Source organism: Sus scrofa, chromosome 3 (assembly GCF_000003025.6).
Source record: "Sus scrofa isolate TJ Tabasco breed Duroc chromosome 3, Sscrofa11.1, whole genome shotgun sequence".
In the NCBI taxonomy this organism is placed as follows: Eukaryota; Metazoa; Chordata; class Mammalia; order Artiodactyla; family Suidae; genus Sus; species Sus scrofa.
The window spans coordinates 72598492-72626041 of record NC_010445.4 but is presented as its reverse complement, the minus strand read 5'-3'; the positions used below and the strand labels follow the sequence as shown (position 1 = coordinate 72626041).

The following is a 27550-nucleotide window of genomic DNA, read 5'->3' as shown; positions in this document are numbered from 1 at the left end:
TCCTAGGATTTTCCTTCTTTTTTTTTTTTTTTTTTTTTTGTCTTTTGTCTTTTGTTGTTGTTGTTGCTATTTCTTGGGCCGCTCCCGTGGCATATGGAGGTTCCCAGGCCAGGGGTTGAATCGGAGCTGTAGCCACCGGCCTAGGCCAGAGCCACAGCAACGCGGGATCCGAGCCGCGTCTGCGACCTACACCACAGCTCACGGCAACGCCGGATCATTAACCCATTGAGCAAGGGCAGGGACCGAACCCGCAACCTCATGGTTCCTAGTCGGATTCGTTAACCACTGCGCCACGATGGGAACTCCTGGATTTTCCTTCTTGAGGAAGCCAGAAGTACCTCAGGAATGGAGCCAAGACCGATTTCCCTAGAAGCTGGTGTTGCCTGCACAGTAAACGTCAAATCAGGATTTGACCTGTGAATTAAATATTCTGAATCCTACTTATAGCTGGGAGAGGTATAACTATTAGGTGCTTTGAACTACAGAGTTCATGATTATGTCTACAAGGCATTTAGGAACTTGTTTCTATTTCTGTACAGACAGTGAGGTCACTTTATTTTGCAGAGCTGAAATATAGACTAACTGTAAGTAACACAATTTTAAGATTCAAGGATGACCATAAATGAAGCTATGGGAAAATATGTTGGTAACCTATACGGTTAATACCCCTATATGAAAGCTTCTGCAAATCACTAAGAAAAAGGAGAAAAATCCAAAAAGAAAACATGAGCTTTATGAAGGATGAAACACAAATGGGCAATAAATATGTATGTACAGTGTTCAATCTTAATAATATACAGTGGATCATAAATAAAAACAAATCATCATTTTTTACTTAATATCTTAGTAAAGTTTAAAGAGATCATACTAGCATTGAAAAAGGGTTGGGAAAAACTCTCTATCGCTTATGAAACATTGTACACTAGTCTAACTTTTCCAGGAGGCGACTTGGCAATAAATGTTTAAAAAATAAACTATATCTCTTATTAGCTATTACATGTTTTCAAATTTCCTTAGGGATGGAGTTCCCCTCGTGGCTCAGTGGTTGATGAACCCAACTAGTATCCATAAGGACACGGGTTCCATCCCTGGCCTCACTCAGTGGGCTGAGGATCTGGTGTTGCCATGAGCTGTGGTGTAGGTTGCAGATGCAGCTCAGATCCCATGTTGCTGTGGCTGTGGTGTAGACCAGCGGTTACAGCTCCAATTAGACCCCTAGCCTGGGAACCTCCATATGCCTTGTGTGCAACCCTAAAAAGACAAAAAGGCAAAAAAAAAAAAAAATACATTACCCATTCAATAATAAATGTCAGAAGGAGCAGGAGAGAAATAGAAAATAGTAAATAATAGAAAAAAAAAACAAGTAAAATTTAAAATGTAAGTTATAATAATAAACTCTCCAATTAGGTAAAAATATAAAATCCTACTCTATGCCATTTATTAGGAACAGCTGAAATACAGTAATACATTAGAAGCTTTTTTTTAAAAAAAAAAGGCCAAGGAAAAGAACATTTGACAAATAAAAAAGAAAGGTAGGATTATACTATAAGTGATAAAGAATTTAAGAGGAATAGGCATTAACTAGGAAAAAGTGGATCATTTTATATTGATGAGGGCAACAAGTCACAACAGAGATTAAATTATCACAAAACTACATGTCAAATATATAAGTAAGAAACCTGAGGCCTCAAAAAGTATTTGGTGGAAATATTATGCTAGATAGACTTTCACATATCCTTATCCTTTGGCAGATGAATGAGATTAAGATTGATTTTAATAGATATACATTAAACTTTGAATCCTATAGACAGGCATTCCATCTTTTCTAGTGTCCATGAAGCACTACCAAAAATTGATCTATTAATAATTAGACCATGAAAAATTCTATGTAGAAATTACAGTACCTTTCTGGAAGGCTATTTTGCAACCCATATTAAAATAAAATGCATGTTCATTAATCTGGCAATTCCCATTTTATGAAAATTTATCCCAAATAAATCATTAAGAAAATGCAAACAAAAAAAAAAGATTTCCTGGTGCAGCGGGTTAAGGATCCAATGTTGTCATTGCAGCGGCTGGCTTCAAGGCTGTGGTGTGGGTCTGGGAACATCCAGATGCCTTGGGCAAGGCCAAAAAAAGAAAAAAAGCACAAAAAATTATAATATGCTTATTGCAACAGTGTTTATAATAGTGAAAAATTACAAACAGCATAAGTTTCCAAAACGGGGGATCAAATAAGTTATTATACCTATGTATAATGAAAGACTCTGTAACTATTAAGGAATGATGAAGAATATTTAACAAATTAAAATAGGGAAATAGGCTATATTAAGTCAAAAAGCAGAACATGGGAGAATACTACAATCCCATCACATAGGAATCTATATGTATAGAAAAAAACTCTGGAAGGATATGCAAAAACCAAAATGTTAGGAATAGTTATCTCTAGATGTTGGAGTTAGGGATGATTTTTATATTCTTTTTATCTCTTTATTTCCTACATTGAATAGGTATTCTTTTTGTAATAAAAAGTAACAAATGTCATTTTAAAAAATATCTCTCCAAGAAAAGTCCAGGCAGGATTGAAAAAGTTAACCTAGATGACCTTGAGCTGTGTACTCTATTTCAAAACTCACTCACCTGACTGTAACTTTGCTTTCCTTGCCCCCAGGGTGACACATCGGGAGACTACAGGAAGGTACTACTTATTCTCTGCGGAGGAGATGATTGAAAAATAAAATCCAGAAAGGACAGGAGGATTCCCTACACCTTGGATTTCTTTTAACTTCATTTTTCTGCACTGCTATTACTTCCAATTAAAACACCTACAGACGCCTCCTAGGACACAGACTGTATTATTATTCATCTGCAATTACTCATTATGATGCTTTAAAGCTGTACTTGCCTTTCAAAGCTTATAAAACCTAAAAGGAGATTTAAAATTAGAAATAAAAAGGTGCTCCTTGTTTTTAACAGATCTCTTCTTTGTGTTTCATAGGAATTGGAAAATATTAAATTATTTCATGTTTTCTTTTGGGGAAAACTGTTGAAGTGGAAGGTTGGAAAGCTGTTCTTAAATCATTTTTCTTTCCCAATCCTGTTTTTAGGGAGTTTGTATTTCTTGATTTGAAATGGTGAGTATCTAGTTGGTAGGATTATCTATGTCATTTGCTACTTTACAGAATCATAGTTTGAAAGCATCTGCAAATCTCCTTTGTTTAGTTTTATCTAAAGTGCTTTTATCTTTATTAAGTTTGTCTCAGGAGACTTCTTTTAGCATATCTAATGTTAAGATCATTTAGTCTCTCCGGGTTGAAGAATACCAAACTCACCAACTCATCTGAACAAATTAAATTCTAAGTGTGGTTATACAGATCATATATGTCTACTTACCAAACATAAATGCTGAACAGTCCACAATATTGTGATTAATAATAACAAAATAAAATAATAATAATGGTCTTAATCCAGCTTGAAGAGGAATACAAAAAAATTTACTTAGAGAAAAATTTTTGTGCTAAAAATAATTTTTAAAATCATTTTCAATTTTGTTGATTTGTAGTAATTTACACTTGCACTGTGCCTTTCAACGCTAGAATTATTGTAAAGGTGTATTTGGACTTAATTAAAAATTTCAGTTTGTATACAACATGGAAAAATAATTTTAATAAAACATGGTATCTTTCAAATGAGGTATGTTCTTTCTCTGACTTTTCCTCTTTAGATTTTTTTCATCCCGAACTCTGAAAGAAGATAGTTCTAAAGAATTTGTGATACTCAGTTTCTATTAGAAAGTACAACATTGAGAAAAAAATAACATTGAGTATGCACCCCTACTGCTGTAAAACTAATGTCCATATATACCAAACACTACTTAATGATATTAAATGATATATTTCATTTCTCTCTGGAAATGAGTGATGCTCTCTGTTATACTAAGTAGAACATTCATTTCAAATAAGAATATTAGTCTTCCTTGTTCATTCTATAATATTTATTATATTTTGATGGGTGAAATATAAGGATTTGTTTTCTAATTTCTTTCTACTTGCCTATTATATGTGCTTGACTACCCTGAAAGCTATTTACATGAATACTTAGTCATTCCAGTTAATTATAGAAAATAGTACTGTTGCTTTAGTACCTACCCAGAAGAGTATGGAATCTCCAATTTTATTTGGCTTTGGAAGCATTACAAATTTTTGGTAGTTTTATCTTTATATTATACACACTTAGCCAGAATTTTAAAACACACTGCGTACGTTGATGGGAAGCCTTCTAGAGAGTAGGATAAAGCCAACTTGTAGGAATGATTGTCTGTTATATTGAACAAGCATGACTTTGGAATGTAATTACGGAGCGACTTTGTTTTTTTTCTCCCACTGTCCTTTTTACCTATTAGTGCTTTGGTATAGATGATCAATGCTATGAGACATTGTCAATGCAATGTGACAGCTGATTCTTGTGGGCATTCTTCTGAGTTCCTTTACAACTCCATCACCAGTAAAGTACTCATCCTGGGTTCCTTTGGCAAAGCAAATGCAATTCTCCTTTTTCAGCCCATAGGAATTTGATGATGTTGTCAGGCTGTCTGTACTGAAGTCTGCTTGTCCTTCTACCCAAGCCCTTAGACAGGATCTAAGATGATCCCATACTGGCTGTCTTATGGTGGCCCACATTTGTCCCATGCACATCCTTTGTGCTGACAAATTCTGGGCATGCAGGCTATGTGCTTGTGGCCATCATTTTCTGCTCTTCCCTTCACCCTTTCTGGCACCAAGCAGACTCAGCCAACCAGCCTCTTTAAGTTCAGATTTCTCAGAGTGAGTCCAGTGGGACTCCCAAACTAGGTATACCACTGATTGGAGTATAAATTGATGCAGTCATTTCAGAGAGCAATTTGGCAACAGAAAAAGTTCCCAGCAAATTCATTTCTGGGGTTCTATTTGGTGAATCTCTTGCACATGTTCATTGTTGCTCCATAAGAGCATTAAAGTAGATACAACCTAACTCCCTCAATGGGGGAAAGGATAAATTTTGAGTTAGTCACACAACAAGCAATGAAAATTTAGAGATTTGTCCATTGATCAAGTCACAGAAGTATAATTTTGAGAGAGAAGGTGTAGAATGACAGGTATGACTGATTCCATTTAATTACATGTCTAAACGCGCTAAAGAAAATATATTGCTATGGATACAGTTATAAGAACATGTGTGGGAATAATGATACACACCATTAGGAGAATAGTGCTCATTACAGGGGAGGGAGAGAGACTGAGATGGAGAGAGAGCTGCTGCCTGTCTGCATGGTTCTAGTTAAAAGAATGAACAAAGCAAGTATAATACATTAAAGTTATTAAAATGTAAGTTACCATACTTGTGGTGGGTCCACAGGGATTTAACATACTACCCTATTTGAGTAATTCATTATATTTTATTTAGGGAGTTCCAGTGGTGGCTCAGTGGTTAACGAATCCTACTAGAAACCACAAAGTTTCAGTGTCGATCCCTGGCCTCGCTTAGTGGGTTAAGGATCCCGTGTTGCTGTGAGCTGTGGTGTAGGTCGCAGAGTTGTCTCAGGTCCCACGTTGCTTAGGCCGGCGCTACAGCTCCGAGGAGACTCCTAGCCTGGGAACCTCCATATGCGGTGGGTGCAGCCCTAGAAAAGACAAAAACAAATATTTAAAATGTGGCAGAAGAGAATCAGGTATTGAAGCTGACTGTCCAGGGTCCCAGCGATAGCTGCGTACTCGAGGCATATACCTGTAATTTTTGCTCAGACACTTGTAAAATTTTGCTTGGGCCTCCAGAAGGCACTTTAAGCCCTGATAGCCCCGGTACAGATTCTATTTAGACATCCCACTGCCACTAGCAGGGAAGGAAAAGAGTGCAGGCATTGGCTACCATAATCAGTCAAGGAAAGCGGAGAGGTGCTGCTTAAAAAACCCAACCGTCTGGCAAAGCTCCACATTCCAGGTCCCTCTCACTACGAAAGCGTGCGCAGGGCGTGGCCCTATTACGTTGTAAATTCCTCCAAAGACCCCCAAACAGCAACGTCTTTTTTGCCGCTTGTTCAGTAGACTTCTGGAGCTTAAGGAACCTTTGCAGAAAGAACAAATGAGCTGGAGTCGCGGGTCGCACTAAAACAAAAGGATCTACGAAGTAACGCTAAAGGCTAGGTCTCCCCCGACTCAGTGTGCACAGGACCCCAGAACACTTCAGGGTAGAAGGGGCCAACCCACGTACACAAGCCCCATCGCCCACCCTCATCCCGTTCTGCGCATGCTCCACCCGCGACGCACACGAGCTTCCCCACCCCTTCCGGAGGCTCGCCGTGCGCGTGCGCTGTCGGGTCCGCGCTTTGTTGCGAAAGCTGGGGGCGAGGTCCTGCGGTCCGTGCGCACTGCGCGGCCAGACGCTGCGGGCGGGGCGGAGGATGGAGGCGGTAGTGTCCGCTGCAACGGTCGGGGCTGCGCGTGAGAAGGTGGCGGTGTAGGCGTCTAGGCTACGTGGAGGCCCGCAGCAGCGGCCAGGCCATGGCGGGAGTCTGTCTCGGTTGGGCTCCCTGAGGTGCGCTCCCTGAAGTCCTGGGGAGCTGTGACTCATGGGCTCGCTGAGCAGCCGAGTGCTGCGCCACCCGGGGCGAGCCGGACCCCAGCAGGAGCCGGGTTCTGGGACGGGGGCCTCGGCCCGGAGGCCGGAGACTGGGGGCGACGCGGCCGGCCACGGCTTCTGTTACTGTCCGGGCAGCCGCAAGCGCAAGAGGAGCAGCGGGGCTTTTTGCTACTGTCACCCCGACTCCGAGACAGACGAGGATGAGGAGGAGGGGGACGAGCAGCAGCGGCTCCTCAACACCCCTCGAAGGTACGTGGGGGACGCCCCCACACCTGTTGGGCGGCTTCCGTGGCGGAGTGTGGGGATGAGCCCGGCACCGGGGAGATTTCGGGGAGTGCGGCGCCCCCTAGCCCGTGAAGAGCGGACGTGCTCTTGATAGGGTAAAGGTGGGACCGGTTGGGGTCTGGGAGGATGGGGAACACCTGGGGAGACGCCGGGTATTGTGAATTGTAAACCTCGGACGTTGCCAGGGTAGTATTACAGCCCTAGCTTGAGGCTAAGAAACGCCAAACCTGAGCTTGCGCCTTATTAAACCTCAGATAGGGCTGGCCTTTGGTCGTACACCTCGCTTCTCTCAGAGTGGATGGCAGATGAATAAATTGTTTTGCATCCAGCTGCCTTAAATAGTACAAAACACGTAAATTTAAGTCTCTGAAACGGGCACCCATGTTGTCCACACAATGGAGGGGAAATGACACTCAGAAGCTCTCCTCAACGGTAAAGAGGAAATTTATCAAGAGTGGGTACGTTTGTTCTTCACTAGGAACAAAGTCTTTCACCGTCTTTAGTACTCAGAAGTCATTGACCGTGGGTATGTGTAAGGCACCTTGCTTAACCTTTTTTAGAAGAATTGAAAAACGGAATAGTTACTTGTGAACTAAAATGTAGTTTGTAAGTCGAATATATTTTCACAATCTGGTTGCTCTGTGTTTGTTTCTGGTTTTAGGTCATCAGTGGGACACATAGGTGTAATTTTTTAATGAAACTTTAAAAGATTCAAAAATTTTATGCTACACACATTACATATTTATTGTAAAATAAGAGAATCATAGGTACTTTCTGTTTATAGTTTGATTTATAAATCCTTTCATACAGCTTTATGAATACTTATATTTATTTCCAAAAATGGATCCCCACTGTCAAGTTGTTCACTTACCTTTTTGGAGAAGTAGTGTGGTATAGTTTTAAGAGCTCAGATTCTGTGTTCTAGTCTGCATTTTGCACTTAATAACCTTATTTCCGGAGTTCCCGTCGTGGCGCAGTGGTTAACGAATCCGACTAGGAACCATGAGGTGGCAGGTTCGGTCCCTGCCCTTGCTCAGTGGGTTAACGATCCGGCGTTGCCGTGAGCTGTGGTGTAGGTTGCAGACACGGCTGGGATCCCGAGTTGCTGTGACTCTGGCTTAGGCCTGTGGCTACAGCTCCGATTCAACCCCTAGCCTGGGAACCTCCATATGCCGCGGGAGCGGCCCAAGAAATAGCAACAACAACAAAAGACAAAAGACAAAAAAAAACCAAAAAAACCTTATTTCCTTAGACGTAAAATGAGATACTAATACTTGCCCTGTAGGGCCTGACGAATATTAGAATGCATACTATATACAGGTCTAGTATGGAAGTACTCAGTAAATACTATGTCTCCTCAAATTGGTTCCTCTTATCTTTACAAAATATAAAAACATTTACATCCTTTGTAGTATAGCCACTGCCACTTTCTTTTGATAAGTATTTAAATGGTATATCTTTTTTTTTTTTTTTGTCTTTTTTGGGGCCACACCTGCGGCATATGGAGGTTCCCAGGCTAGGGGTCTAATCAGCTGTAGCTGCTGGCCTACACCACAGCAACGCCAGATCCTTAACCCATTGAGCGAGGCCAGGGATGGAACCTGCAACCTCATGGTTCCTAGTCAGAGTCCTGTGCCACATCTTAAATGGTATATCTTTTAGCATCCTTTCCCATTTAACCTGCTTTTAAAGGAGGTATCTTGTAGACAACATTTAGTTGGTCTAAATCCAATGGAATAATCTCTGCCTTTTAATTAGTATTTAGAATGCTTATATTTAATGTCACTGTAGAAATATATATGTTAGGGTCCATTTGAAAGAGAAAAAGCACATAGTAATTTGAACAGGGAAAATTTAATTATTATTAACAAGCAACCAGCATTTAACTACTAAAGGTAAATTCTAAAATAATATACTAAGAGATCTCTAAAAAATAGAAGACCTCTACTTTTACTGCTAAAGAGATCTCTGAAAATAGAGTAGAGGACATAGGGAGTAATCACTACTTCTGGGGCTGAACAGAATACACAAAAGAAGGAACACATTTGAAATAGGGGCACCTTTTCCAAGTTGAGATTTATATGTTGGAAGAGTTGTGGCCCACTAGGTGGTAGGGAAGTTTGCTAAGATGTGGTAGGCTGAGGCTGGTAAGCAAGAAACTGCCCACTAGCATGCCAGCAAAACTTGCTTGGGGACTTCGGGCCCACAAAGCTGAATATACTGTCTAGACCTTTTTAAGAAAATTTTGCCAACCCCTTAACTACATCTGTGGAATGGAATGGATTGTTTCCAGAGCAAATCTTTATTAGAAAATGCATATCAAAATCTAGTATGTATTATATCACTGGAAGATGCCTTGTTTATTGAGCTTAGCATGGAAGAAGGGTGTAAGAAATTTTAAGATTAAGAATTTTGTGTATTGGCACTAATATGCTTCCTCAGGATGTCTGGTGTGCACTTCCACCTCAGCTACTGCGTGAAAAGCTTTGGTTTCCAGGCCCACCTTCTACCTAATACCTTTTGTCAAATGCATGTTTTACTTTTACATTAACATGATTTAAAACTCAACTATTATGCAACCAGATCTTTAATGTTTCATCCATAGATTGTCTCTACAAATTGAAATCTAGTAAACAGTTACTTGTCGTTATAGCTATGTAAATATTATTCACTGCAGAGTCAATTAGTATGCTAGGATTGTAAATCATATTTCGTGGGTCCAATGTCACAACTGCTTGTTTCTCTTGGGAGAAATTTTCTGACCTCATAATTAAATGGAATCTTTTTCTTACATTCCATCATGTGCATAAAGTCAGGCCCTGCTTTTCTTTGTATCTTATTGGAGCAGTGTCTTTTTTGTATTGCTTTTTTATTTTCCTAGAGTTTCTGTCTGCCTTCCCTCCCATACCTGCCATTGACAAAAGAATAATACTCAGTACTTCACGATATCTTAAGATTTTTCTCAGAGTATCTTTCGTGATGCAGCGGAAAGGAATCCGACTAGTATCCATGAGGATGCAGGTTTGATCCCTGGCCTTGCTCAGTGGGTTAAGGATCCGGCGTTGTTGTGAGCGGTGGTGTAGGTTGCAGACGTGGCTCGGATCCTGCGTTGCTGTGGCTCTGGCGTAGGCCAGCGGCTACAGCTCCAATTAAACCCCTAGACTGGGAACCTCCATATGCCGTGGCTGTGGCCCTCAAAAAAAAAGGCAAAAAGACAAAAATAAATAAATAAATAAAATGCCTTTTGTTATCTTTGATGGTGTTAATTCATTGTCATTTAGCCTACCATATTGTTGAGAAATATGCTGATCTAATTCTCTTTGCTTTTTAAGTGACTTTTTTCTCTTTGGAATTCTTTTGATATCTTGAAATTTAACTAGAAATGCTTTAAGTGTAGATCTCTTAATGGTCTTGGTACTTGGTGGGTCCTACAACCTGGAGACTACTTTAGTTTGGTGAAGCATTCTTCAGTAATTTCCTTTCTCCTGTTATCTTTGCTTTTTCTTTTCCTTGGAACCCTCTTAACTGGGTTTTGGATTTCTTGGATTATCCCTCTTTCTCTTTTTTTTCCTTTCTAGCTCTTTTTTGCTTTATGTTCTGGGAAGTTTCCTTAATTTTCTCATCCTTTATATATATATATATATATATAATTTCAGCAACTGTTTTTGGTCCCTAAGAGTTTTATTCCCCCCATACCTTGTTCTGAATAATCCTTTATCATAACATCCTATTATTTTATAAATATAATAATCTCAACTCTCTAGATGTACTAGTTATAATTAGTGTTTGGTTTTTGGTTTTTTTTTAATTTTTCTTTTCCCTAAATTATATGCTTCCTCTGATGCTGATGTCTCTCTTTTTCAAAATAGTCTTCAGTGCTCCTAATTTTCCTCATGTTGGGAGATCCTTGGTTTCACACTTCAGATTGAGTAATTAGGGTGTGTGTATTTTAATAGACTAAATAGATGTGTTTCTACTAGGCCTCCCCTTTTATGAGGAAGACTGCCTACCAAGTCGGATTGGGTAGGGCATGCTTTGTTTTAGAGCAGAGATTCACAAGCTTTATTGGTTCACAGTACCCTAAGTGTATCAGCAGTTTTTTTCATATCTTTGGTCCTAAAGAAATATCTCATAGTTAGGTCCAAACAACTTCATTATGTAGATTGTATAGTATCTGAAAGATGTTGCCATGTTTCCTTTAAACTTAGAATATTTCTCTTTTTATTTTTATTTTTATTTTTGCTTTTTAGGGCTGTGCCCATGGCATATGGAGGTTCCCAGGCTAGAGGTCGAAAAGGAGCTACAGCTACCAGCCTACACCACAGCCACAGCAACATCAGATCCAAGCCAAGTCTGTGACACCGGAACCTTAACCCACTGATCGAGGCCAGGGATCAAACCCGCAACCTAACGGTTCCTAGTTGGATTCATTTCCGCTGCGCCACAATGGGAACTCCTAAAGTTAGAATATTTCACATACGTCCCTGAGTGCGCTTTGACACACAGTTTGGGAACCATGATTTAGGGTAAGTAAGTTGGGAGCTAACAGGCTGCAGATTCCTCAGATGCCAGAATGAGGATTGCTTTGTCTTGGGCATCTACAACTACACCAAAATCCTTGATCTTCCTGATAGATTTGTTCTCTTTCTGGATTTATTCTGTTTCTTTCTAGAAAAACTATGGACTCTGTTTGCCTATCTCTACTCTGGTTATCTGTGCTATCTATTCATACAGAGTGGAGGAGGCCATTAGGGGAATAAGTTGCCCCATTTTCTGCCTCACTTCTGCTTTCTGTTTCCTTGAGACTCAGCCTCCCATCCCCACCTCTAGGAGTCTGAAGGGCAGATGAGCTTCGGTCTCCATTCTAGACTGTGGTAAATTTGAGCTCTGGAATTCACTGCTCTTCTCCATTCCAGTTTGTTTTCTAACTTCCAGATCCGTGGAATTCTCTCGTCATGTGATAAGCCTACCCTCACCTTTTCTTGTGAGTTTCTCTACTTTTAATCTTTTCACGTAATTTGGGGAGATGCATTCAGGAACTGGAAACTACATTGTCTCATTTATTTCTTACAGTAACCTGATGAAGAAAATATTAATTAACATCCTCTTTTCACATCTAAGGTAACTGAGCTGTGGTAGAGCTGGAACTCAAACCCAAGTCTGTCCACCACCAAAGCATGTGTGATTTTATTATCTGTTGGGAAGAGGTGTTAAATCCACTGATTCAAGACATCATCTGAAACAATTCATTTTTTTTTAAGATTTATAAAGTGTAACTACTAGGAAAGCTACTAGGATTGGCTAGGAATATAAAAGATATTGGTCAGCCTCTGCCTATGGCTTCTTACTGGACCATCTTGAGCAATGATTGTCAAACTTAAAAAATTACATCTCTTCCTTTGAATTAAATCTTATGCACAAATCCAAGATGTTTACAGATATGATATATGATGCTGCTCTGGCTGAAGTTAGTTGCGATGCCCAGAGTTAACTCCTTGGCTCTCCTTGGCGGCCCCTAAAGACACTTCTCCTTTGAGCATAGTTGTTATTGTTTTTGCTTTATTTATGGCTGTACCCATGGCATATGGAAGTTCCCTTGGCCAGGGATTGATTCCGAGCAACAGGATTATAGCTCGGATATGGAAGTTCCCTCCAGATCAGGGATCAAACTGGCACCTCTGCAGCAACACAAGCCACTGCAGTTTTAGTCTTAACCCACTGTGCAGCAGTGAGAACTCCTCTATTGAGCATAGTTTTGAAAACTTTGGTCTAAGGCTGCAAACCATTGTCCATTGTGGGGAGGAAAACATTTTAAGTAATTTAAGAATAGTTTGGTATGCTAAAATAAATGTAACTTATTTTTTGAATTACTTGGGTAAGTGAAATTTTCTTCATTTTGTAGTTGTATAGTAGTGTCATGCAACTGTATTGACACCTTCCATAGTGCTGATTTCTAAATAAAGAAATAAGCAAAAATCACCACGCTGACTTTTCTTTATTGAATAGGTAATTCACTTTGTTCAAAAAGCAGAAATTGCAAAAAAAGGAGTTCCCGTTGTAGCTGAGCGGTAAAGAACCCTGTTAGTATCCATGAGGATGTGGGTTCAATCCCTGGCCTCACTCAGTTAAGGATCTGGTGTTGCTGTGAGCTGTGATGTAGGTCGCAGCTCACAGCATTGCTGTGGCTCTGGTGTCAGCCAGCAGCTACAGCTCCCATTTGACCCCTAGCCTGGGAACGTCCATGTACCACTGATGTGGCCTTAAAAAGCCCCCCCCCCAAAAAAAAGAGAGAGAGAAAGAAATTGTGAAAAGGTGTGCAGTGAAAGGTCTCCCTCCCGTGCTGCCCCCGTCTTTCCACTGTTACCACTCTTGGGAACAGAGTACCCCAGAGATAACCATCATTACTAGTTTCTTATATACTCTTCTATACATGAGCACATTTGAATATATAACATCCTCTATCTCTTTACGCAGTGGATAAATTGGCTCTATTTAATAGAAATTGAGCACAAGGAGTATTTTGAGGTTTGTTTGTTTGTTTGTTTTTTGGTCTTTTTAGAGCCGCAGCAGCGGCATATGGAAGTTCCCAGGCTAGGGGTCTAATCGGAGCTACAGTTGCCAGCCGACACCACAGCCACAGCAAGGCCAGATACAAGCCTCGTCTGCAACCTACACCACAGCCCACGGCAACACCGGAGCTTAACCCACTGAGTAAGGCCAGGGATCAAACCTACAACCTCCTGGTTCCTAGTTGGATTGGTTTCCACTGTGTTACATCGGGAACTCCAGTATTTTGAGTTATACACAAAATTAGTGAAACATTCAGTTTTACACATATGTAACATTTGCATTTCTTTCAACAGGAAAAAATTGAAGAGTACATCCAAATATATTTATCAAACATTATTTTTAAACGGTGAAAACAGTGACATTAAGATTTGTGCTCTAGGGGAAGAGTGGAGCTTACACAAAATATATTTATGTCAAGTAAGTATTTTGTTTTTCTGTTTGAGTAAGCAAGGTAGTCACTTAAACTCTTATAGGCCTTGTTTTTTATCACTGCATTTCCCAGTAATCTTTTGCATTAATAGTAGTTGTTTAAGACCTATCTGATGAGAACTTCTGTTTTGTAAAAAAATGTGATGAACATAGTTAATGAAAACTTAGTTTGGTCTAGAAAACAGATTTTGAGTTTTCATTGTTACACCAGCCTAGGAATACTTTTTTATCATTATTCCAATTAAGGTACTTAATTTTGGTACCTTCTATTGACAAAAGGGGAAAAGGGAAAAATCATTTAACATTAAAGTTAGGATTGCTGAAATTGTTTATTTTGTATACTATTATTTCAGTTGGTAAATTCAGCTGAATTGCACTTTTTAAAGGGCTGCACCCACGGCATGCGGAGGTTCCCAGGCTAGGGGTCGAATCAGAGCTTAGCTGCCAGCCTGCACCACAGCAACACCAGATCGCAGCCTCGGCTGTGACCTACACTACACCATAGCTCACGGCAGCGCCAGATCCTTAACCCACTGAGCAAGGCCAGGGATCGAACCTGCAACCTCATGGATCCTAGTCGGGTTGGTTAACCACTGAGCCACGAAGGGAACTCCCTGAAATGTTGCTTTGTAGTTAAGGTCGAATGTGTATGTAAAGTCTTGGCACTTACTCTCCTCTCTCTCCTGGAAAATGCAGTTAAAGACAAAACCAAAAAAGTATATGGACTAAGTCCTTTAGCTGATATACCTATTTGATTTCTATAAAAATATTACTATCTGCCACCCCATTTTAAAGATTCAGAACTTTCAAAATGAAGTGTTCTAATGACTCAGATATTTTAATCATTTATTCTATCAGATCTGTCTGTTCTCAAGTCACCATTCGAGGCAGTAGAAATAGAATAGTGAACAATTCAGTTTTTATCTTGAGCTTATATTTTCCCTCTTTTTACCATATGACAATAATTATTGTTAAGACTGTGTAGTATAAGATTGTTCAATAGATTTGAAAGGAATTTTTTTCTCTTACACTTTAATCATCAACTTGAGGACATAGTCCTTATGTTTTTTTTTTCTCTGAAAGTAGTTTTGTTAATTTAAGGATGAAAATGTCTCTGTTAAGGCTTTCAACTAAGCTAATAAGGTTCAAACAGTAACATAGGAATTCAGTTCAGATAGTAATATGAGAGTTTGGTTTAGTTTTCATTAAGTTATTAAATTTCATTAAAGTATTTTGATAAACTTTATAATGTCCTTATCTTAATTTCTTTTGTCCTATAGACATATTCGACAGTTCTTTTTCTCTTGAAATAGTATGATGGATTAGTTTTGATAGAGTAGTTGCTTGGAGTCAGAAATGGGAAAATAATTTGGAAGACACAAAGTATGGATAATTGTTGTTGTTTTTTTTTAAGTCTGGCTACTTTTCTAGTATGTTCAGCGGTTCTTGGAAAGAATCCAGCATGAATACTATTGAATTGGAGATTCCTGACCAGAATATTGACATAGAAGGTAACCACCATCATAATTACTACTCTGCAAAAATCATAAAAACATAACCTTTTTACTCTTTTGGTAGAAAATATTTTCTTCTAACCTTGTTGATTAGAAAAAAAGCTCCAGGGAGTTCTCTGATTGGCCTAGTGGGCTGAGGCTCCTGCGTTCTCACCGCTGTGGCTCTGGTTGCTGCTGTGCGGCGTAGGTTCAATCTCTTGCCCAGGAATTCCCACATACTGCCTGTGTGGCAAAAAAGAAAAAAAAAATACCAAAAAAAACAAAACAAGGGAGAACCTGAAATAAACATTGCAACTCTCATTCAAAAAAAAAAAAAAGAAAGAAAGAAAGAAAAAAAGCTCCATTTACCACCTCAGAATGATGTCTTTATATTGATTTACTCCATAGTTTATCAGCTCTGTTTCACCTATCTCTAATCTCTTTAGTTATGTGGGCCTTATCAGTCTCTTTACTTCAGTTTTGTAAATATGTTTGCCTGGGATATGGAGGATGTAGAATGAAGGAAAGAAAAGTATGGCCTATAAACAGCAAGCCAATAAATAGTAATTCATTGATTATTCTCTATATATGAAGACCTTTTCTGGGAACAAGTATGTAAATCATGTAGCCAGTATTTTTTAGAGCTATAAGGGTCCTTAGATGAGGAAGCTGAGGCCCAGATGGTTTAAAAGATTTGTTTTAGGCCTCAGAGTAATTTAGTGAGGCTAGATCAGACTCTAGGTCACCTGACTCCTGTTCCACTGCTCTTGCTTCTGTCTTGGATGGCTCAAGTGTAAGTACATAGTATCACCTCATTGGCAAAGAGAGAAGGATATTTGTAAAGCACATCATGTAGGACATGCATGAGAGTGGCAGTAGGGAAAAGGCTGGACAGGCTTAAATAGCTGTGGTGGCTGGGTGAGAGTGTGGCATGCATAGGACCAGGAGCAATTCCACACTCCCCAGCAGTGAAGCACCAACAAGAAAGCACTAGGGTTGAGATTATCATTGGGTCTGTGTACTTGTCCTTAATGATTGGTCTCCTCAGGAGTATCTTTATAAAACTTTTTCCAAGGATGTCTTAATTGTGACCACTAACTATTTTTTTTTTTTTGCCTTTTTTTGTCTTTTGTTGTTGTTGTTGTTGATGTTGTTGTTGCACCACTAACTATTTTTAAGATTAGATGTAGATGTGCTTGGGTTTTGGGATGGAAATCCTGTGAAATTGAATTGTTATGATCATTATACAGCTACAGATGTGATAAATTCATTTGATAAAAAATTTAAAAAAAGAGAAAGATTAGCTATAGAAGAATCCAGTGCAGTTTGGAAGAATAAGTGGAAATATATGTCATTGTTATTAAAATTAGCACCATCAGTCCATAACCATTACTAGAATTTTATTTAGTGATGCTAATCTTATCCTTTCATGTACATACTAGATTTAGACATATGTCTTAGTGTATGGAGACAGTTATTGTTATTTTTGTAATACTCTTAAAATTGTAGTTTCATTCTAGCTGTATACTTTTGCTTTCAGCACTGCAAGTGGCATTTGGGTCACTGTATCGTGATGATGTCTTAATAAAGCCCAGTCGAGTCATTGCCATTTTGGCAGCAGCTTGTATGCTACAGTTGGTAAGTATGCGTGTTATTTGAATAAAGGATCACAGTTGTATCTTTATTTCAAGGTATCTGTTCCAAAAACAATAATACAACTCAGCTTTTTATAGTTTTTCAAATGAAATGTATAAATATTCCTTTAGTGATAAATCATTTTAAATGTTTAACCAAAAGCACTTTATTACAAATGAGAGAGTCACAATGCCTGTGTAAAAAGAATGCAAGCTATTTCTGTGTGGATATCTTAGATTGGCTATAATGTGGAAAGGATGTAGTTGTCTTAAGTCTATTTACAGATTTCTATTCATTAATATTGACTGTTACTAAGCATGTGGCTTATGATTATTTATTTAGTTCATAGGTTCAGAAAACATTGTTTTCTTAATTATGAAATGATTGTTTATAAGCCACCTAAGTGTATAATCTATTGTTAGGATGACAGATCTCTTCATTCAACAGAAGTGTATTGAGCAATGTGTCAGGCTAGGCATAGAGATCCAAAGGTTAATTAAGATACAATCCCCATCTTCAAGAAGCTCAAAATTTAATGAGTTTGTACAGTGGAGGAGGGAGGGTTGATATACAGACCCAAAGGTGAAGTAGGAGCTGTCTAATATTGTAAGTGTGATAATAAACTTTCTGTACCATTCAGTGGATGCACAAAGTGGTCGGTTTAACCTGGTGACTTCAAGGAATATGTGTTTGAGGCTGAGCCTTAAAAACTTAAAATGTATTTATTTGGTGAAGAAAAGAGGGGAAGGTAGAACATTTCAGACAGAAAATTAAGACCTAGAAGTCTGAAACAATGGGGGATTAGAGAATCTGAGTGGAATATAGATCTAGCATAGAATATAAGAAGGGTTATAGAGAGGGAGACAGAGGCCAGATCGTGAAAGTCCCTCTATAGCTTTTCAGAAGCTAAGACTTTAATACTTCTAAGTACATTTGGAAATTTCAAATCACGGGAAAGGCAATTACATTTCAGAAAGAATGCTTCAAGAACAGTGTGAAGGATGAACTGAAAGAAAGATAAGTATAAAACCTATTTTAGTAATCCAAGGGAGGGGACAGTAGCAAAAAGCATAGAGAAGGAAAGCTGGATACTGGAGAGGTTAAGCAGGGATAATCCGCTGGACTGTGGTGACAGGTGAGATGTCAAAAGGAAGACTTTCAGATGTTTAAAATCCCCATGCTGTCAACATTTTATTTTGACCATTTAAAAAAGTTAATTTTCTTTTTATGTGTCATTTTTATACTGGTTTATTTGAAATATTAGTTAATAGCTTGCTAAATATACTTGGCTGGAGAAATTTGATTTTTAAAATATTTTGATCCTTTCAGTCCTTTTTCCAATAATTATATTTTATTTATTTATTTTTGTCTTTTCTAAGGCTGCACCCTCGGCATATGGAGGTCCCCAGGCTAGGGGTCGAATCAGAGCTGTAGCCACCTGCCTACGCCAGAGCCACAGCAACGCCAGATCCGAGCCTCGTCTGACCTACACCACAGCTCACAGCAATGCCGAATCCTTAACCCACTGAGCAAGGCCAGGGGTCAAACCTGCAACCTCATGGTTCCTAGTCGGATTCGTTAACGCTGTGCCACGATGGGAACTTCTATTTTATTTTTTAACTTTTAATCCTTTTTTGGTTTTGTTCTAAGTTCACTTTCTGCATTACCTTTATGACTTAACTATTTAACAATAATACACTCGCATGATGAATATTTCTTAGAATTCGTGTGAAAAAAATGATAGTATTCTATCCATATATTAAAGTTAGCTATTTGAAATCTATAAAAACATTTTAGATTAAAATTTAAATGTTGAGTTTAAAAATAGTAATATATTTGTGCATTTCTTAGATATCAATAAAGTTTTAAACTTAATAAAAACTTTTGGAGTTTCTGTTATGGCTCAGCAGTAATGAACCTCGCTAGTATCCATGAGGACTTGGATTCGATCCCTGGCCTTTCTCAGTGGGTTAGGGATCTGGCTGTGAACTGTGGTGTAGGTTGCAGACTGGGTGGGATCTGGCATTGCTGTGGCTGTAGCATAGGCCGGCAGCTGCAGCTCTGATTTGACCCCTAGCCTGGGAACCTCCATATGCCGCACTTGTGGCCCCAAAAAGCAAAACAAACAAACCAAAAAATTTTCTGATGAATCATATTGTTTACTTGGCTAGCTCATCACATGGTCATCTGACTATGCAAAAAGGTCTTAGTTTAAAAAGAACAGGCAAAACAGACAGAATGCTACTTAAATTTTCAAAGGTCCCCGAGGTGGGAAGAACAGAAAAGAAAGAGAATAGCAATGATCATCTCTGTCTTATTGCTTTTACCCCGACCTTCCATTTTTCAGTTCCAAGTATTTAGTTGAATACTTGCTGGATTTTTAAGTTATTTTTACAGGATTTATTTTTAAGAAAACTTAATTTTGCTACACTCAAAGTTTTCTTTCTTCCTTTGTTTTCTACTTTTTAATATGTAAAAGCACATGTTCAGAGCTAACTTTTCCCATGTGAAATGGGCCTTTCTAGTGCTTATTTATATTTACAGGATGGTTTAATACAGCAGTGTGGTGAGACAATGAAGGAAACAATTAATGTGAAAACTGTATGTGGCTATTACACATCAGCAGGGACCTATGGATTAGATTCTGTAAAGAAAAAGTGAGTTACGTTTCTTGTTTTTCCTCTCATCCCACTTTGGGGAATTTGGCTGCTTTAGTTTCTTAAGAGAATGTATAGCTCTAAAAATGAAAAGGAGAATAGATGTCTTACAAAGGTTCTTTTTTACATTTGGACTAATTGGTAAATTCCTCAGAAGTGTGGTTTTTGTAAGTGACTGGGTGGGTTATACCTGCTTATGAAAACTGTGGTTACTCTTTACTGTACATTTCTATTACATTTTTTTAAGCAATAGGCATAATAGCCATTTACAGTCCTCCCTCACTATCCGCAGGGGATTGGTTCCAGGACCTGGGTGGATACCAAAATCTGCTGATGCTCAAGTTCCTTATATAAAATGGTGTAGTATTTGCAAACAACCATCTTCCTGTATACTTAAAATCATCTCTGGCTTACTTATAATACCTAATACAATGTGAATGCTCTGTAAATAGTTGTAAATACAGTGTAAATGCTATGTAAATAGTTGCTGGCTTGTGGCAAATTTAAGGTTTGCTTTTTGGAACATTCTGGAATTATTTTTTTTCTCCAATATTTTCAATTCTCGGTTGGTTGAATCCACGGCTACAGAACCCGCGGATACCGAGGGCTGACTGTATATCAGTGCAACTACTGGCAAAGGTTTTAACTTGAGACTTGCAGTTCCCATTTTCAAATTATAAAGAAGGTAATAGAAGTATGTAAATCCCTTCATAAACCATTTAACACGAACTTGAAAATGGTTTTCTTAATTAGAAATGCTCTTATATTAATATAAAGGGAATATTCCCATACTAACTGCTGACAAAAACAATACTAAATTTCCAGTCGTTAAATTTAAAAATTTGAGCATGATTAATATTCTATTTTTAACTGTTAAGTCCTGCTTAAATCATAAATACATGATATGTAGTGTAAAGATTCATGTTTTAATTTCAGGTGCCTTGAATGGCTTCTAAACAATTTGATGACTCACCAGAATGTTGAACTTTTTAAAGAACTCAGGTATTTTAATTTTAAATGGCTTTATAATTAATCATTTAAAATACTGTATTTCTTTCTTTTTTTTTTTTTTGGCTCTTTCCCCTATTTTTTAATTAAGGTATAGTTGATTTACAGTGTTGCATTATAAAATACAGTTTTTCATTTGTTAAAGTTTGCAAGACTTTTTTTTTTTTTTGGCTTTTAGGGCTGCGCTGGCAGCATTTGGAGCTTCCCATGCTAGGGGTCGAATTGGAGCTTAGCCACCAGCCTATGCCACAGCCACAGCAACACGGGATCTGAGCCGAGTCTGCAACCTACACCACAGCTCACGGCAACGCCAGATCCTTAACCCACTGGGCGAGGCCAGGGATTGAACCTGCATCCCTCATGGATACTAGTCAGATTTGCTCTCACTGAGCCATGACAGGAACTCCCTAAAAGTTGACTTTAAAAACTACCTTTTGGAGGAGCCATCGTGGCTCGTGGTTAACAAATCTGACTAGCATCCATGAGGATGTAGGTTTGATCCCTGGCCTTTCTCAGTGGGTTAAGGATCCTGTTAGGCCAGCAGCTGCAGTTCCGATTTGACCCCTGGCCTGGGAACCTCCATATGCCGCAGGTGCGGCCCTAAAAAACAAAACAAATAAATAAATACATAAAAATAAATATAAAAACTACCTTTTACCATTGAGAAATTAAGTTTGAGGAAATTATTTTATACTTTTTGCTAAGCCTAATGAAATTAAATTCACAGTTAAATTGGCCTTTTGAATTAAGTTTGCTTATTATTCCTTCCTTTAAATAATAATTCCTAAATGTTTGCTGTGAAAAAGGCAGAGATGATTATGTTATGTTCTCTGCCCATCACGAACTTATTTCTAACAGTGGAGCTGTCATATCTGCAATGGGTCTGAGAAATTCAGTTCAATTCTGAAATGAGCTTTTAAAGCCACTGGACTGTACAGGCACTTTCTAAGCTTGCATTTCCTTTCCAGTGGTGATTCGGAGACAAGTACAAAAGTCCCTAGGAGTATATAGCATTCTGATGGAAATGTACAAAACCAAAGGCTTAACTTTAATAGCTTACTTGGATATCAGTTTTACTGATGGGGGGTAGAGTTGTGGGCAGGGGTAGGAGAGAGGTAAACATTTTTACGTTTAAATACCTTGTGGAATAAAATTCAAGTTTCTTCGGACTTACAAGATGAAATGCAAAAATTAATATATTTTTTTTTTCTTTTAGGCACGCGCCCATGGCATATGGAGATTCCCAGGCTAGGGGTCGAATCGGAGCTACAGCTGCCGGCCTACACCACAGCCATAGCAACTCAGGATCCAAGCCTTGTCTGTGACCTACACCACAGCTCACGGCAACGCCGGATCCTTAACTCCCTGAGCAAGGCCAGGGATTGAACCCGCAACCACATGGTTCCCACTGTGCCATGATGGGAACTCCAGAAATACTATTTTTAATACTCCCTGATTCCTTGGTCCTTTCCTTTCCTCTGCCCTTAGGAGATCTTAACTTCACTAGAAAAGTTTGAGACTCATTATTCTACCAAAAAGTCACCTAATGATGTGAAGACGTAAACAAAGCACTGCAGTATTTTTAGTTTGAAAGTCATTAGAACACACTTTTTCTCTTTTATAATTTCTAATTGAGCTCTTTCAAAAGGAAGATAAATCATAGTGGCCAGCTTAAAAACCCCAATGCTCTTCTGACGTTTTGTGGCTTAAAGGAGGGAAAGAAAAAGGAAAAAAGAAAACAGCTGTTCCATTCCAATGGGAGTGACATCATTTCCATTCTAAAAAACACATATTTCTTGATTTTATTTTCCTCAATAGTAATAAAAACATGTTTATGACTAATTTTCTTAAGCCTAGGGGTGAAATATCACTTTGAAGGTATATCTCTTTCAGTGAATTTTTGACAAGTGCCTTTTTTTTTTTTTTTATGCTGAGTGAGGGAGAAAGATAAAAGCAGAAGGCTGCCATTCTAACAGAGCATACTAAGTTATCTTATTGGGACCTTGCTCTTTTTTTTTTTTTTTTTTTTGACTGCGATATAGTATCTTTCATTTTTTAAAGTTTTATTGAAGTACAGGTGATATGCAGAGTTGTGCTAATTTCTGCTCTACAGCAAAGTGATTCGGTTATACATGTATACACATTCATTTGCTTTCAGATTCTTTTTTTTCTGCTTTTTGGAGCCATACCCATGGCATGTTCTCAGGCTAGGAGTCGAATCAGAGCTACAGCTGCCGGCCTACGCCACAGCTCACGGCAACGCCGGATCATCAACGCACTGAGCAAGGCCAGGGATCGAACCCACAACATTATGGTTTCTAGTCAGATTGTTTCCACTATGCCACGATGGGAACCCCCCCCTTTCAGATTCCTTTCCCACATAGATTATCACAGAATATTGGATAGAGTTCTTTGTGCCCCATTGGCCAGTCTTTCCATATACCTTAGTGTATATATGCCAGTCTCAAAGCCCTAGTGCATCCCCCACAACCCTGTCCCCTTTGTTAACCATAAGTTTTTCAAAGTCTGTGAATCTGTTTCTGTTCTGCAAATAAGTTCATTTGTATCCTTTTTTTGGATTCCATATATAGGTGATATCATATGATGTTTGTTTTTCACTAACTTCATTTAGTATGATAATCTCTAGGTTCAATCCATGTAGCTGCAAATGGCATTTCATTCTTTTTTATGGCTGAGTAAGATTCTTTTGTTTATATGTACCACATTTATTTATCCATTCCTCTGTCAATGGACATTTTGGCTGCTTCCATGTCCTGGCTGTTGTAAATAGTGTTGCAGTGAACATTGGGGTGCGTGTATCTTTTTGAATTATTGTTTTCTCTGGAGACCTTGCTTTAACTTGATTAATTAGCAGAACAAAGCTCTTTTTTCCCCCAATCAGTGCAAGAAAAGACCTTTCACAGCATACTATCTGAATTAAAAGTATCTTTGTGTTCAGATAGATTGTTTTTTTCTAAGATTGTCTCAGGCAAAAAAAACCTGAAAAAGACTGATGTAATTTTTAATTTCACATTTTCTTTTGATAAAAAATACTTAAAGTTTTCAGTTCCACCAAGGTCTTTTAGCTTGTGCTTAAAGAGAGGCTCACTACTTCTGTTTTATCTTTCCTAGTATAAATGTCATGAAACAACTCATTGGTTCATCTAACTTATTTGTGATGCAAGTGGAGATGGATGTTTATACAGCCCTTAAAAAGGTATTGACATAATATTCTGTGTGTAAGGCCATCCCCTCAGCATTGCTTATAATAGTGAAAAACTGGGAACTGCTGGAGTCCAGTGGTAAGGGAATGGTTATAATATAAATGTGAGCAAAGTAAAAGGATATATACTAAAGTGTTAGGAAAAAAAGGTCTTTATGTTTAGGGAGTCAGTATCATGAGTGATTTTAATTATTTCCTTTTTTTTTTTTTTTTTTTTTTTTTGCTTTTTGCTTTTTTAGAGCCACACTTGCAGCATATGGAAGTTCCCAGGCTAGGGGTTGAATTGGACCTGCAGCTCCTGGCCTATACTATAGCCACAGCAATGCCAAATCTAAACCGAGTCTGCAACCTACACTATAGCTCAGGGCAACACTGGATCCTTAACCCACTGAGCAGGGCCAGGTATCAAACCTGTGTCCTCATAGATAGTAGTTTGGTTCTTTACCACTAAGCCACAATGGGAACTCCTTAATTGTATATTTTATACTTTCCTCTTCTGGGAATACATTTCTGTTTGTTCTCAGAGTCTCTCTCTCTTTTCTGTTTTTGTTTTAAGTAGGTAAGAAGAGATTTACTGAATGGACTACTAAGGGAGGCAGTGGGCAGGATTGCTTATCTGCCATGGGGTAGTGGTTTGGGCTCTTTTTAAGGGAACTCAGATCTTCTCTTAGTTCCCGCCATGCAAATAAGGGATTGAAACATGGCAGTTCCCAGACTTTTTTCCAACAGCTAACATGTTGTTATATTATTTGCATAATCTGAAATGTTAAATGTCTTCATTTATTCATTTATTAGTTTTTTAGGGCTGCACTAGTGGCATGTGGAGGTTCCCAGGCTAGGGGCCCAGTCAGAGCTACAGCTGCCGGCCACAGCCACAGCAACCCAGGATCTGAGCCACGTCTGTGACTTACACCACAACTCACAGCAATGCTGGATCTATAACCCACTGAGCGAGGCCAAGGTTTGAACCCACAACTTCATGGTTCCTAGTCAGATTTGTTTCTGTTGCTCCACGACGGGAACTCCTGAAATGTTAAATGTTGTTCATGGTCTTCAGAAATTTCTCAGAATTGAGCTTTAGTTGAATTAATAACTTTATGGTGAATTTTTCACACATTTTCTAGAAAATGTTGAAATTCTTTTAAGTTCTTTAGTACTTTAGGCATGTGTTTCACTTCATCCTTTTGAAAGATTTCAACATTTTTAGTATAACTTTGTTTTCCAACTCTCTAAAGAGCCAAATCAGCTATTACTCTTGTTTTGTAGATGAGACTTAGAATTCTTGAAGTTACCAAATAGCAGACTTGAGGCAGAACCCAGGTCTGTGAATTCTAGTCCATTGCTTTTCCCACTGCATAATTTTACCTTTAGCTTTTTTGTCTTTAGCACTGAGTCAACATTAACATGGTCATGAATTTTAGGAGTAAGACACCTCCCAGATTATATCATTGGTATTGTTTGTTTTTATGATAGAGATGAGATTCTATTACTATTTTTCCTCAAGGAAGCTTAGTAACTGGGTTTATGATTATTAAAGGAGGGGTAGAAAGCCACTCTTCTATCACTGAGGCCTCTGATTTAATATCCTCTTAGGTACACATATTATCATGCTCATCTTACAAATGAAGAATTTACAAATGAAAAATTAGGTTATTTCTGGAGTTCCTGCCATGGCACAGTGGGTTTAAGAATGCATCTGCAGCAGCTTGGGTTGCTGTGAAGGTGCAGGTTCAATCCCCAGCCCAGAGCAGTGGGTTAAAGGATGTAGTATTGCTACAGCTGTGATGTAGGTCACAGCTGTGGCTCAAATTCAGTCCCTGGCCTGGGAACTTCCATATGCCACAGGTGGCGCCATAACATTTTTTAAAAAAAAATCTTTCCCTAGCTATTTTTTTTTTTTTTTTTTTTTTGGTCTTTTTGCCATTTCTTGGGCCGCTCCCGTGGCATATGGAGGTTCCAAGGCTAGGGGTCTAATCAGAGCTGCAGCCACCGGCCCATGCCAGAGCCATAGCAATGCAGGATCCAAGCCGCATCTGCAACCTACACCACAGCTCACGGCAATGCCGGATCGTCAACCCACTGAGCAAGGGCAGGGACTGAACCCGAAACCTCATGGTTCCTAGTCGGATTCGTTAACCACTGCGCCTCGACAGGAACTCCTTCCCTAGCTATTAAATGGCAAGGCCAGGGTTGTAAAATGTGTGCTCTTTACTACTCTACATACTGTCTCAAGAATAGTAAGACAATAGGACAATAAGAAACTCCTTTTTCCCATATTTAATTTTTCTTTTATAATCTCACACAGTATGTAGTGAAACTGAATTGTTAATTGGTAGGTGGAATAAATTAGGAAATAATTACTAATGTTTTACAGATATAAATGTTCATATGGATACATATACTTATGTATAGATATATATACACATAAAACATTTACCTTTTTAATACTGTAAACTACATTGTGTTTGAGACTGAAAGTACTTTTCAGGGATTAGCTTATTCCTTATACACTCATAGTTTTAAATCATGTAGTAGTTCTACTTCCAATTGCTTATAAAATGGAAATTAAGTTTTTTAGATATTTTCAGGAAGCAGTTTGAAAATGTAAAATCATAAAATAAGTGTTGTAATTTTTTTTTCTAATTTGTTTTTTTAACCTAGTGGATGTTCCTTCAACTTGTGCCTTCTTGGAATGGGTCTTTAAAACAGCTTCTGACTGAAACAGATGTCTGGTTTTCTAAGAGGAAAAAAGGTATGCCTAACGTTTTTATTGAGAACTTGTCTTTTTTTTTAATTGAAGTTTAATAAAAATTAGGCCCTAACTTATTTATAAACCCAGAGAATTTTAGAGCTGGAGGACTTGAGCAGTGATCTAAATAAACCCCTCATTCACACTGAGAAAACTGAAGCTAAATAAAACAGATTTTTTTTTTGTCTTTTTGCCTTTTCTAGGGCCGCTCCCACGGCATATGGAGGTTCCGAGGCTAGGGGTCTAATCGGAACTGTAGCTGCTGGCCTATGCCAGGGCCACAGCAACGCTGGATCCGAGCCGCCTCTGTGACTTACACCACAGCTCACGGCAATGCTGGATCCTTAACCCACTGAGCGAGGCCAGGGACCGAACCCAAAACCTCATGGTTCCTAGTCGGATTCGTTAACCGCTGAGCCACGACCGGAACTCCATAAAACAGATATTTTAAAAAGAATTTTTTATGACCCTCATTTGCAAAGAAGTAATAAAAAATGTGAATCCTTCAATAAACAACAAGGTCCTGCTAAATAGCACAGGGAACTATATCCAGTCTCCTAGGGCAGACCATGGTGGAAAGTAATATAAAAAAAGGATGTGTAGGAGTTCTCACTGTGGTACATCTGGTTAAGATTCAGTGTTGTCTCTGTGAAGGTGCAGGTTTGATCCCCAGCCTGGCACAGTGGGTTAGGGATCTGGTATAGGTTGTGGCTCAGATTCAGTTCGTGACCCAGGAACTGCTGTATGCCATGGGTGCAGCCAAAAAAAAAATCCATTATGTACGACTGAGTCATTTTGCTGTGCAGCAGAAATTGGCACAACATTGTAAATCAACTATACTTTAACTTTAAAAAAATCATAATCTTAGTTCATGATTTTCTTAGTT

At 38.7% G+C, this 27550-nt stretch overlaps 2 protein-coding genes across 2 annotated transcripts in view; both read left to right on the top strand.

Moving 5' to 3' along the window:
• ANXA4 (annexin A4) overlaps positions 1–2731 on the top strand; it is a gene marked incomplete at its 5' end in the record, with an annotated part of 31281 nt that extends 28550 nt beyond the window's left edge. The window contains 1 exon segment of the mRNA NM_001167639.1: positions 2672–2731. Coding sequence (NP_001161111.1) covers positions 2672–2731 — 60 coding nt within the window.
• The window catches only part of GMCL1 (germ cell-less, spermatogenesis associated 1), a 49271-nt gene continuing 28066 nt past the window's right edge, over positions 6346–27550 (top strand). Inside the window, exons 1-8 of the mRNA XM_021088403.1 lie at positions 6346–6864; positions 13764–13887; positions 15314–15410; positions 16933–17030; positions 19572–19684; positions 20621–20686; positions 23825–23909; positions 26577–26667. Coding sequence (XP_020944062.1) covers positions 6605–6864; positions 13764–13887; positions 15314–15410; positions 16933–17030; positions 19572–19684; positions 20621–20686; positions 23825–23909; positions 26577–26667 — 934 coding nt within the window. The 5' untranslated portion in view covers positions 6346–6604. The remainder of the gene's footprint in view (positions 6865–13763; positions 13888–15313; positions 15411–16932; positions 17031–19571; positions 19685–20620; positions 20687–23824; positions 23910–26576; positions 26668–27550) is intronic.